Below are 13,249 nucleotides of genomic sequence, written 5' to 3'. Positions count from 1 at the left end.
TGGTACATTCACTCTAAAACAACGGTCGGCTACACAAACAGATTGTATGGGCCCCCTGTGGCTATACTAGATGGTTGCAAGTTCACAATGTTCCTGTCCTCTTATTGGTTTGCTTCAAAGTAAAATTATAATGCTTTGTTTTATGCGAAATAATCATCCCTGTCATCTTCTTCCTGTTTATTTTCCTTGTCATCACGGAGAAGGTGTATGTTTAGCGACTCTCAAATTTGCTTGAAAAGAATCGATTTACACGCAGAGGGACAAATTGAGAAAGGTATTTAAATTGTTTTTCTGGTATCTTTCGGATCACTGAAACGTGCGTCATCCTTGTATAATTCTGTTGTTAAGTTGTTGATGACGTTCTGTGTATAAATAATCTTCGCTGGTGATCACTGCCAACCGTTTAATGATGTTATTTTTAAAACTTATTCTGATAACATGAGAGGAATTATTCAGTTTCATACCTACTTATCTTCTAATTCTGGTCTGGGAATGGCTTCCATAAACTTTAGGTTATGATTGTGAAATACAATCTTCGCAAGTCGAACTGACCTTTGGCACAATTTTATTGCTGTATGACTTACTTGTAATTAATGCTTGATAATTTAGCGCTACCATATAGATCTAAGAGATCGCTAGAGTGAAATTATTTTTGCAAGTTAATGTATTTCGAGGAAGCATTTCCTCTTAAAACAATACATTGAAGGGAAAAAATTTAGCGCAGGAAAGAAAATTAAAATATATTAGATGTAAAGGAGATATCTTGCAATTTTGTGATGACACCTTTTGTTTTGCCAAGAGACTGACACCCAAAGTGCGCTAGTATAGGTTATTAGGGACTCTAAGCAGTCAGGACGGCAACGCCACGGAAGATGTCGATTAAAAAATGAGTTTCTATTTTTAGTTAGAATTTCGATAATGGCTGGTTGTGTTTCCCGTCTCAGAGGGCGCCAGACGTCAAACTCAACATAATGCATAAAAGTAGCGTTGAGTTCCAAATGTAAATGAGAATAATTTGCCGCCGTGGTTTCGCTTCGCAGACGAGGCAAATTTTGGTGATTTCACCTTGTTTTTTTGCAAAGGACGGCTAAGAAATGTACAAACTTTTAAAACGCACGTGCTAAGCTATTGTTCTGCCAATTAGATCTATTGTTTTCCCATGTTCTCGTTGCCATCGCCGTCGTGGTTTGCTTAAAGTCCCTATTATTAAAAGGTCCTTGTTCAAGGTTTTTTCCTATTAGCACCTTCCGATTGATTGAACTATGTTATATTTCTTTAATTTGCATCGTAGGCTTTTTAATTCTATCTGCTGTTGGCCACCAAAATTAGTTAAACACTTCTCAGGTGTTGATAACTTTAAAAATTTTGAATGAAATAACAAAAATAGACTCGATACACTCACAAAAAAGAAACAAAAGTAAACAAAAAATTAAAAGAAAAACAAAGCGAAATCAAAACGAAAACAAAACACATAAAGGAATAACAGAACCAGCAAAATTTCAAGAGTTTATGAAGGAACCAGATTTTGGCAGCTATCGGTTAAAACAGTCCAATAACGCTGGCATGACGCCTTGACAAGTTATTGAGCTGAGGCAGTATTCCCTTCGGAGGAAAGCACGCGTGCTCTTCGACCAGTGAGAGCCTCTCTGATTATGCTTCGCCATAAATATTTCAGATCTATAATACTTTCGCCATTGCGAAACATCGCGAGAACAATAGGCATTCTGCTCTATGGTTCTCAATCCAAAGACGAAGACGTGCAGAATTCCTGTAAGCTTAATACACTCCTTTTATCTTCACTGAGTTTTTAAACCTGGTTACTAAAAAAATTAGGCTCTCCAAACGGTATTCAGTACAGTCAGGGATTGAAGGAAGTAAGTTTTTAAAGAAATTATGGTGCCACGTCAGTGGAGGGAAATACGAGATGGTTTGTTTTTATCAACTGGGTTTGCGGATGTAAAGGGTTCCCAAAGCTGATGTTTAAAGCGCTAGCCTTCGTTAGAGCGATGGAACGAGGGGTTGACGCTCATAACTGGTTGGGTTGTTAAAGCTTTAACACTGAATACTGATTAAGTGTCTAAGACGAATTTAGATGTGCGAAACTTTTTGAAAGGTATATTTTTAAAGAGTTAGGTTACAATTTTCTAATTTTCTTGAAAAAGCGAGAGACCGGCGAAAGCGTTTACGGATTCTTGCTGAGTATTGCAAGTAACAAGAAGATCTGATAAAAAATTCAAATTAAAATTTTATGCTCTCACAGATGCAGTATTAATGAGAACACCGATACACATAGTTATTCGACGATGGACCGGTATTGCGAATTGCATGTCTCAATTTATCATCCAAAAAGATTTCCTGCGGCGGAGTTAAATCTCTTTTCTGTCAATTATCAGGCAGGAGGTGTTGTCGGCGTTCAAGCAAGCAGTCCACGTTAATCTACAGGTATATCAAATGATGACCAATTCATAGTGGCCGCCATTAACGTAAGTAGATCAGTTTTCTATAGATAATCCATTTATAGGTGTCTTCTTAAAATCATGTTGTCTTACATAACACTGAATTTGAGATTTATCTCCTCAATCAGCATGAAAACATCAAAATTAATCAGTAAAATTAAGTTACCGGGTGAAAAACTTTGGATGTTGATGAGAATTATTTAAACTAATTCTGGTTTTAAAAAGGCAGAACCGCTAAATGTTGGCGGCGTGTGGCGCATTCGCATAGCTATTGATAACAATTGTGAAATTAAGAATTTAGGAATTTTGAAAACAATAAAACAAAAGTAAGACTGTAAGAATCACTTAATCAAACCGCCCCGACTACAACAAATGATACTGGCCATTTACGCCAATTAGAATTGTTAGATATCCCAGCTAATCCTAGTGGTTAAAACCGCAGGTTTTCCAAGGCTAATTTATCTGCAGTTTTCTTTGGTTGCCATTTTAAAGAAGGCTGAAATTACCGTGTTGAGGGAGGCCTTGCTCAAAATGACAACAATGTGTGTGAGTACAAAAACTTTTCACTTTTGGAAACAAAGTTCTGTTCTTTGTATAACCCAACGAAATTATGATGTTTCATTCTTCTATTCCTTCAAGCAAAACGGTGAGGATTGAGGCAAAGTGTATTAGTTAGCTTAGCCTTTCGCAACTGTATTTGGTCACATCTATCCGGCGCATTCCGCCTTGGCTCGACGACGTTCAGCTTTTTTGCCTTGGGTTTACTCATTATATCAGACTATTCATAGATGTAATTTGACATTCAGTCCGAAATTGCCACCGAGGTTGCTCCAAACTTCAGCCAAAGTTACTCTGATTTCCGTTATTTTGAGGATAAAAAACAGGGATTTGAAGGGAATTTTGAGTTCAAATCGATGCAAACGCTACAATGTGCATTTCCGCTATTTGAGACACGAGACGTAAGGAGTGCTTATGAAAACTTCCTTCGAAATTTTGTGGGCGAAAACCGAAACTTTGATGAGAAACTGGTTTTCTCTTGACACAGAAGTTTTAGGCCCATGCCAACTCGTTTGTAAGGTTTTCTGTGATTTTAAGCATGTTACACTTATTTAGAGGAGAATACTTGAAATTGTGAATTCTATAAAAAATTTTATGTGATAAACATATTTTGTGACTTTCAAATACAGGTTATGATACGAACTGGAGTATTGATTTTGTTTTTAAAAACTTCGGAAGTGGCGTCAGGTATGTAAAGACAAAAGGGTTTCAATTTGCAACACGTCGCATATTGCTGAACTGCGAAAATGCGTCAGATTTCAGTCGAAAATGTTTGCCAGTTTGAACAGGATACAGTTGCAATAGGGCGACCCACATGGAAAGTGCCTTCTTCGTTAGAAAAGACGTTTTTCGTCTAGGCACAAGCGTGGGACAACGAAGAATTTCTGAGTAGCGATGGAGAATCGAACCTAGCATTTGCTTTTTAAATTTCACTGGCTGTTGAATTATCAGTATAGACATATCCGATTGTAAGCTGCTTCTAATTGGACTATTTCAATCGGCGAACAGTTTATTTCCGGCAACAGTCAATTTGCTAATAAACAGGCACTCTTAAGATTCAATCGAATTTGATTGTCTGCGTATGAACTTAGCTAGATCCGAAAATGAGTTGGCCCAGGAACGGAGAAAGTAGACAACTTTAAACTTTCGGCGTTCTTCAGCAAGTTGACACCCTGGCCGGATAACAGATTTTTCAACCTTAAAAGGATCGTGTACCTTCTAAATCTTCGCCTGAAGAGGGAATGGCGCGAGAACTAACCTTCCCAGTGCCAGGTCCCCGTCAGCTGAAAAGTATATCAGATTTTAAGTTATAAACTTAACTTAGAGTTCAAGATTCCATTGTATCAAAGTATTAAATTATCTTTTTACCTCAGCTGACTTGGCATTAAGACAACCGGCTTATATGTCTGGTGACGATGGTTCAGTGGCTGCACTCGCTGTTGAAGGAACAACAGGAAGGTGTGCAGTAACCAGTCTCCTCACAGATCCCTGGTGGCGTGTGGATCTGGGGACGAGCTACACTGTGGATGTGGTAAACATTATTAGCGGTGCAGATGGATTAACAGATTTTGAAATAAGAGTCGGTCAGTGTTCCTTCGCTCCTAGTTAAATTCAATCCTCTTACATGGTCTCGCCTCACACATTAACACCTCTGTATTTTACTTATGCAGTGTGCATTTATCGATTCATAAGTAGTTTTGTTGATTTATATTTATTCTGGCATTTTACACTTTCCTAAGGGGACAGTCTCGATAACGGAGGAAATTTAAACCAAAAGTGTGGGGGACTATACACTATGACGTCTTCACAGGAAAAATCCTTCAAATGCACCCCTGGAATTAGAGGTCAATATGTAAACATCCGAATAGCGGGAAACAACAAGAAGCTGAACATCTGTGAGGTGTCCGTAAATCCTAATCCAACAGGTGAATAATCTGCTATGGACAAGTGTAGGCAGGCAGTGATGATACAGAGGTGGGCAATGAGGCTTGTGTGTATACCATTACAATGTGTGTAGGTAGAAAAGGCAGGTAGGTAGGTAGGTGGACAACTGAAAAGGGTTGTGGCTATTTGAAAATGCAGGTAAGTGGGTATGAAGAAGTGTGGAAAAGTAGGTGGAAAACAAAGCTGGTGGCTATACGAGAATGAAGGTAGGTGGGTAAGGAGGTGGCGGGTGGCTAGTGGCTATATGAGAATGAAGGTAGGTGGGTATGGCGGTGGCTGGTGACTGGTGACTGGTGGCTATATCACCATGTAGGTAGGTGGGTATGGCGGTGGCTGGTGACTGGTGACTATATGAGAATGTAAGTAGGTGGGTATGTAGGTGGCTGGTGACTGGTGACTATATGAGAATGTAAGTAGGTGGGTATGTAGGTGGCTGGTGACTGGTGCCTATATGAAAATGTAGGTAGCTGGGTATGGAGGCGGCTGGTGGCTGGTGGCTATACAAGATTGTAGGTAGGTGGGTATGGAGGTGGCTTGTAACTGGTGGCTATATAAGAATGTACGTAGGTGGGTATGGAGTTGGCTGGTGGCTGGTGGCTATATGAGAATGTAACTAGGTGGGTAGAGAGGTGGCTGGTAATTGGTGGCTATATGAGAATGAAGGTAGGTGGGTATGGAGATGGTTGGCGACTGGTGGCTATATGAGAATGTAGGTAGGTGGGTATGGAGGTGGCAGGTGACTGGTGGCTGCATGAGAATGTATGGAGGTGGCTGGTAGCTGGTGGCTATATGAGAATGTAGGTAGGTGGGTATGGAGGTGGCAGGTGACTGGTAGCTATATGAGAATGTAAGTAGGTGGGCATGGAGGTGGCAGGCGACTGGTGGCTATATGAAAATGTAGGTAGGTGGGCATGGAGGCGGCATGTGACTGGTGGCTATATGAGAATGTAGGTAGGTGGGTATGGAGGTGGAAGGTGACTGGTGGCTATACGAGAATGTAAGCAGGTGGGTATGGAGGTGGCTGGTGGCTGGTGGCTATACAAGAATGTAGGTAGGTGGGTATGGAGGTGGCAGGGCACTGGTGGCTATATGAGAATGAAGGTAGGTGGGTAAGGAGGTGGCTGGTGGCTTGTGGCTTGTGGCTGTATGAAAATGAAGGTAGGTGGGTATGGTGGTGACTGGTGGCTATATGAGAATGTAGGTAGGTGGGTATGGCGGTGGCAGGTGACTAGTGGCTCTATGAGAGTGTAGGTAGGTGGGTAAAATGATAAGGAAGGTAGATGATTAGAAAGGCCGGCTGGTGAGCAGGTGTGCATCCAGTGGGGTAAGACAACAAGGTAGTGAGAAAGAAATTAAATGGCGTAATAAGAAGGAATGCAAGTGGTGAGGTAGGGGTGTTGCCAGAGATGTTGGTTGTTGGTGGTTTGAAGAGAAAGGTCAGTAGCCATTTACGGAGTGAGACGGGGATATCAATCATAACGATGGGGGAAAATATTTAGTCTTAAAGCATTATTTTGGTATATTGGTTGCCTTTTCTCCTACCCAGATCTTACCGTGTAATCGTATCCGCTCGGCCGTGAAAGGTCTGGGTACAAGACCATCGGACTCCCTTTGTTTCCTTTGAGAATTACCGGAACCATAACTACTTAACTCTGTAGCACTCTTTGTTTGCTTATTTCTGTTTTGTTTTTTCTTGTTTTTTATTAGTAAACATTGCCGCCGATCGATCAACATCCCAGTCCACCACTAGCTGGAGTGGTTCGTCAGAGCGTGCAGTGGATAGAAATCTTGAGAGTCGCTATAATGGGTTAAGTTGTACTCATACATTCCCAGAAAATGGTCCCTGGTGGCGAGTGGATCTGGGATCAAGTCAGCCTGTGTCAGAAGTGTTCATACTCAACAGGGTAGACGAGTGATGCATGAATAGGCTCTACAACATAGAGATCCATGTGGGTAAGCTCAATGCTTCCGTTGGATAAAATAAGTTTTTCTTTTTCCTTACGTTTAGTTCCAAGTCTCTCGTGCGATATAAATTTTATTTTTGCCATTTTGAAAAGCTATGGTCTCAACCTTTTCGTCCCAACGTCACATATGTTTGACGATAAATGCGGCTGACCGATGCTGAGCCCGCTAGGGGTGAAATACTTGATTGCAATAGCCCCCCTCTGCCTCATTTGAAGCCTGGCGATTTTTGTCGGTTTCTTGGGTGTTTTTCATGTGAATTTGCCTGCTTTTGACCGAAAAAATTGCGATTCTTTTCTGTTCGAGTTTTCGCGCGAAGTTCAGGAACAGCTGATCAGTAATGGCTTCAACTTCTGGAAGTGAATTTGTAGTAAATTCGGTTGCAGAGACTTCTCAAAACGTGGATTTAGTGTTCGTAGACGAAGATGAAATGCCATTGACTTCTGTAGCTATAGGCACGGCATATTTAGAGCGAGAGTCTGACGAGGAAATTGACTCAGACTTTTATCAGACTGACTCTGACGAGGAAATTGACTCAGACTTTTATCAGACTGACTCTGAGGCTGAAGAAAGTGACGAAAATGAAGAATTACAACAAGCAGGGCCTCCCAGGAAGCGGAGACGTACAGCACAGGGCGAAAACGATGTTGTGGGCGATCCTGTTTGGGTAGAAGACATCAGGACGCATTCAGACCTGCCTTTCACCCAACCCACGGGGCCTAAAGTTCGAATGGGAGCGGATAAAAAAGACCCAGTGAGTTATTTTTGTCTGTTTTTTATTGATGCCTTGCTTGATCTAGTTGTGACACAAACAAATTTGTATGCTGCCCAAGAGAGAGCCAAAACCCCGGATAAACACCGTATGCCTTGGCACGCAGTGGACAAAGATGAAATAAGAACATTTATTGCCTTGATTTTAGCAATGGGGCTGGTAAACAAACCTACCATACATAGTTACTGGTGCACTGATGAGATACTTCAAACACCATTCTTCACAAATTGCATGTCAAGGAATCGGTTTACACAAATTTTGAGGTATATACATTTTGTGAACAATACACAATTAATTCCTAGAGGTCAAGATGGATATGACAAACTGGGGAAAATTAGGCCCTTCTTAGAACTAATTAAAAACCGGTTCCAAAGAGTTTATGCCCCAAGCAGGAACCTGTCAGTGGATGAAACCCTTGTGAAGTTTAAAGGACGCCTTTCATGGAGGCAGTATATGAGGGACAAACCAGCAAGATTTGGCCTCAAGGAATTTACTTTGGCTGACTCTGAAAATGGCTATGTGTTAGACATAATTGTTTATACAGGCAAGGAATGTGGACAACAGTCTAAAGGTTTAGCTCAAAGAGTTGTTTTGAAACTTGTGGAACCATTTTATGGACTAGGATACAATATATTTATGGATAATTACTACACCTCAGTTCAACTTTTTGAGAAACTTTATGATCAGGGTCTTCAAGCCTGTGGAACATGTCGGGGGGATCGGATCGGTCTTCCTCGAGATGTAACAACATCGACCTCTGCTACTGTAAAGAGGATGAAACGTGGTGAAGCAATTTTTCGGCAAAAACATCACCTCACTTGTGTGACATGGAAAGACAGAAAACCTGTGACTATTCTGACAACTTTACCAGCTAATGAAGAAATGGGAGTTGCTGAAAGGTCAGTGCGAGAAGCAAACGTCTGGCATAGGAGAGACTTTGCCTGTCCCATACCAGTGCAACAATACAATTTACACATGGGTGGTGTTGATGTTGCAGACCAGAGGACAACTGCCTATGCAAGGCTCATAAAAGGCTGGACATGGTATCTAAAACTCTTCTATCATTTCTTGGAGGTGTCAGTTTTGAATGCATATCTTGTTTACTGCAAGGGAAAAGATGATGATCAACCAGATCTGAGCATGATGGATTTCCGGATTCTGGTAATCAGAGGTTTACATGGTGGAAGGAGCTACAAGATTACCCCCACAGCTGCTGCACCTCAAATATCAAGATTGAATCTGTCTTTGGGACACTTCCCAGTCAAAGTTGACAAACGGTGTGCTTGTAAAGTTCACCTGCAGCGAGTGTTGACTTCATGCAAGTGTGGACTGTGTGGAGTCCACATGTGCCCCAGCCCTTGTTTTGAGAAGTACCACACCCTCCAAGACTATTTGTATGATGACCCTGAATATGGAGCAGCAACCCCACGTCTGAAACCTCAGAATCCTGGCAGGCCTTTTGCAAGAGGAAGACCTAGGCAGACGAGGCAGTGAACTCTCCTATAAGTAGCGGAACATTGACCGTTGGTTGTCAAAAACTGTTCACTTTGCCAACAGCATACTGACATTGTAGCACTGGTATGTCCAACTCCATGCTTATAAGAGATATTATGTGGTGTTTCCTTGTTCAAAAAATTATGTTTTCTGATTGTTTATTCTACAAATGTATGTACCCATAATTCATGGGATTATGGACTTGACTGTTTCTTTTGATTGGTTAATCATTAACCTGCAGATATTTGAAAAACTTGGGGAAGGCAGTTATGCTCAGAAAGGTTGTTTGGATCAGTCTGGTAAAAAATAATACCTTATGAGATTTAAGTTGCTGTTAAATCCTCAGTTGATTAATTTTTTAAATGATTTATAGAATTAAAATTTACGATGAAAATTGCCTTACTGTTTGAGGGCCGTAAGAAGCTTTTTTTAGATCAATATAACAAATATTTGTGATTTATCTTAAAGGTCATTTCTTTAGCTTAACAAAAATGACTATTGTTATTATTTGACAGTTCTTTTTGGTTTCAGAGCTGAATTCTTGTGAACGAAGGATTTTTTTAGTGTATTTTTACTGTCATATGTCAACTTTGAGGATAAAGTGAGAAACTTACATAACAAGGGACAGGCAAATTTTGTTGGTTCACTGTGTAGAAAATTCTCTAAACTTCAAAATGAGCTATGATATATGAAAATTGACTAAATGTAGCTCAACTTACAACCATTTATTCACGGTGTTGTCTTTTTTGCGAAAATTAATTACCATACCCATGGGAGGAAAAGGGTTAAATATATCACACAGCCCCTAAAGAATATCCAAGTTCTTGACTGCAACGAAAAACGCAAGGCTCTCAGTTAAGTTTTTCCCCCTTAGGAGACGGTTTGAAGGATTATGGCAACTCAAATCCAAGGTGTGGTGGATTATACTCGATGGCCACTTTACACAAAGCTTCGTTTTATTGCAAACCGAGGAAAACAGGACGATATGTAAACATTAGACTTGACGGAAATGGAATGATCCTAACATTATGCGAAGTGGAGGTTTATTCTGAAAGTAGAGGTAAGGTATAAACGAAGTCGATTTCGCTCTTTTTTCTACTTCATTCATTTATTTATTCATTCTTTCATTGAAGAGAGAGGGGAAGAAGAGGGGAATTCACATTTTTTTGTCCTTTGCTAGTGACAAGACGGATTTCATGTTTCTTTAGCATCTCTTTCATTCTAGCTCTTCTGAAGAACAAGCCAGTGGAGCAGACAGTAAAGGACGCTTATCATAAAAGTTCCATAACTTTGGTCTGTCCAGAGCCTTTCGGCTACCCTGAACCGTTTGTAGCCTGGGTCAGAGATGGCGTCGTCCTTCAAAACAGCACCTCCGACCTGACACTGAATCTGTCAATCATTGCACCTTGGAATAATACCACGTGGACAGTTGAATGTGTGGCCAATAACAAACATGGCACTGATTTTCACACATTTGTATTGAATTTGCACAGTAAGTAGAAGAAACGGACAGTTCTCTGCTCAATTTTTAGGTAGCACTTCAGTAACAATTATGACGCTTAGAATTTAAACCTTTTTCTACTGGGTGACACGATGGTCTAGTAGTCAGTGCTCCGGATTCCGGACCGAAGGGTCTGCGTTCGAAGGCTCGCCGGCCCAGTGTGTCATGTTCTTGGACAAGGCGTATACAGCTGATTCAGTGATAACCAAACATTTTAAAAGGACTTCCACTTGATTTTATTCAAGGTAAATACTCGATGTGCACAGAGTACAAAGACTTAGCTGATGGGACAAGGTCAGCTTCCCATGTGATACATAACCAAGTGTTTGCTCAAAATGACAATGGCATAGATGAACGAACATGGTATCGCTTTGTTGATAAGACCACATGGAGCCCAATGCAGGTTTGATCTTAAGTTTACGAAATGCATTGGTTCAGAGGCGTCAAGGCGAAATAAAAAGAGAGTATAGAGGGGGGAGGGAAGCGGTACGGCAGTAAGTCAAGAGTTATAGTGTTTGCCTTCTTTCGTTTAATGTTTCAGAGGTCAGAGTAAGATTGGGTAATATGTCTTTGCATGCTGGAGCCCACTCTATGAACTTGGTAATACAAGCATCTAAAATGAAAACGTACTTTATGGTATGTGGAAGTCTCAAACATAACATTCTTCAAAATCGAAATAAGTAGCTCCTAATTTCCGTTCCAAAGTAAAGAAATTCAACTAACTGGCAAGCCTTGTAACATATTTCTCGCTAGCTACCAGGCTCCTGCACGGAACCCTGGGCATGTGGAGCCCAGTCCTCAGGTTGGCTTCGTGGGGGGCACCCATCTATGGAGGAGGGTGTTGTGCTCCGAACTGTTTGCTTTAGTTGGAACAGCAGTTGCTGCTTTGCAGAATTGAAGGCGCAAGTCAGGAAATGCTATGGATATTATGTGTACAAACTGCAGCCGACATCTTTCGAAGTGAAAACAAGATATTGCGTTGGTAAGTAATCCGCTGGTTTCTCTGAATCGGTTCACAAGGAGCCGGTGAATGCCATTATTGATAAGTCTTTTCCGATGTTTTCAAACGTTTCCCAAAGCTAAAACAATATCACAGAAGTCAATTTTTATTGAGCCACCTTAATCCAATATGCCACGTTTAATTTCATATTTACACTCAAATCTTAGAAAAATCGACGATCCATTATGAGGACGCTCTCTTCCATCTCCCCGCGTCAAAAGCTGGCGTTCCTTTAGAACTGACGGGTCACGTGATTCATTTGGAATATCACGTGACCTCTTCATGGAAATGTATGGCCTACTGCCTCGTAGAGACGACGTGTGTGTCATTCACCTACCTCTCACAGAATAGCACGTGTGTGCTTAACAACAAGACTGGATCCAGTAGCCAGGAAGGCTTGAGAGAGAGGCCTGGGACTGAGTATTACGAGAAAGTGAACTTGTCATAAAGTCGCTGTTGATATATGGTTGGAGATGCTGAATTACGCACACAGTGATTTATGAAAGGGACAGCGATGTTATTTTTCATACCATTTGTAACGATTTAGACACGTAATGGTAATGGGCTCCTGACACGTGTTAAATCGAATCTACTTGAATTAATTTTCTTTTAAGAATAGACGTTTCAGTCACATAGGCAACGTTTGTTGTAAAATACTAACAATGTATACATCTGAGTATTTATATTAGTTTCGTTCTCCTCTGAAATTAGTCTTGAGGAGAACGTTACAGTACCCGATGACCCAGTTGTTGGGGAAGAGAAAAAACTTCCAAATTTCCGGCAACTCTCGCACGACGAGGTTGGTGCAATAGTACGAAAGACTACTAAAAAGACTTGTAGCCTCGATCCCATGCCGACACCAACGGTAGTAGCCCGCTTGGATGAACTCTTACCCACAATAACATGCATTTTAAATTCTTCTCTTGCATTAGGTCATTTTCTATTAAAATGGAAGGATGCTCTTGTAGATTTGCGCCTCAAATCTGGGAAAGATACATCATTCCTAAACCTCCGCCCCTTCAGTAACTTGCAGTATATTTGAAAGCTAACCGAGCGTGCTGTTTACGATCAAACCCAGGAGTATCGTGCATCTTTTGACCTTAGTGCTGCGAAGTTTGAAAGCGGAGCGATGCGATTTTCGGGTTCAAAATCGCTCGGGCGCTTGAACCCTTTCAATAAAAGGCTTCCACCCTTGTCTTTCTTTAATGCATTACATTAACGACGAAATCAGACCTATTCAAAATCGCTAAAACTAAAAAACATTTTTGAGGCAAAAGGACGACTATGCACCACAGGTAAAGTAATTCAACGTTTATTTATCAATGATTTATGTACATATAGTCAGCAATATATCACTCTAGGTGAGGCAAACAGTAAATTTGGCACATTCACTATAAAACAACGGTCGGCTACACAAACAGATTGTATGCTTGGTGTATGCTTGGTGCACCTTCCTTCCAAGGTATATTCAACTGGCGAACCACTGGATCTACCCTACCACAAGGACAAGGAGCTGAGCGGATAAACTCCGTCATTCAATAATTCAGACTTTGCTGAATTAT

At 40.9% G+C, this 13,249-nt stretch overlaps 1 protein-coding gene across 1 annotated transcript in view; it reads left to right on the top strand.

Moving 5' to 3' along the window:
* Positions 1–12,654, top strand: part of LOC148736691 (uncharacterized) — a 42,769-nt gene extending 30,115 nt beyond the window's left edge. The window contains exon 12 of the mRNA XM_088747741.1: positions 11,855–12,654. Within this exon, the coding sequence (XP_088603867.1) occupies positions 11,855–12,135 (281 nt within the window). The 3' untranslated portion in view covers positions 12,136–12,654. The remainder of the gene's footprint in view (positions 1–11,854) is intronic.
* The last annotated feature ends 595 nt before the right edge of the window (positions 12,655–13,249 follow it).

The sequence above is a fragment of the Stylophora pistillata genome, chromosome 2 (genome assembly GCF_964205215.1).
Source record: "Stylophora pistillata chromosome 2, jaStyPist1.2, whole genome shotgun sequence".
Taxonomy (NCBI): Eukaryota; Metazoa; Cnidaria; class Anthozoa; order Scleractinia; family Pocilloporidae; genus Stylophora; species Stylophora pistillata.
Note: the sequence above shows the minus strand (reverse complement) of the source record. Positions and strands in the feature narration are given on the sequence as shown.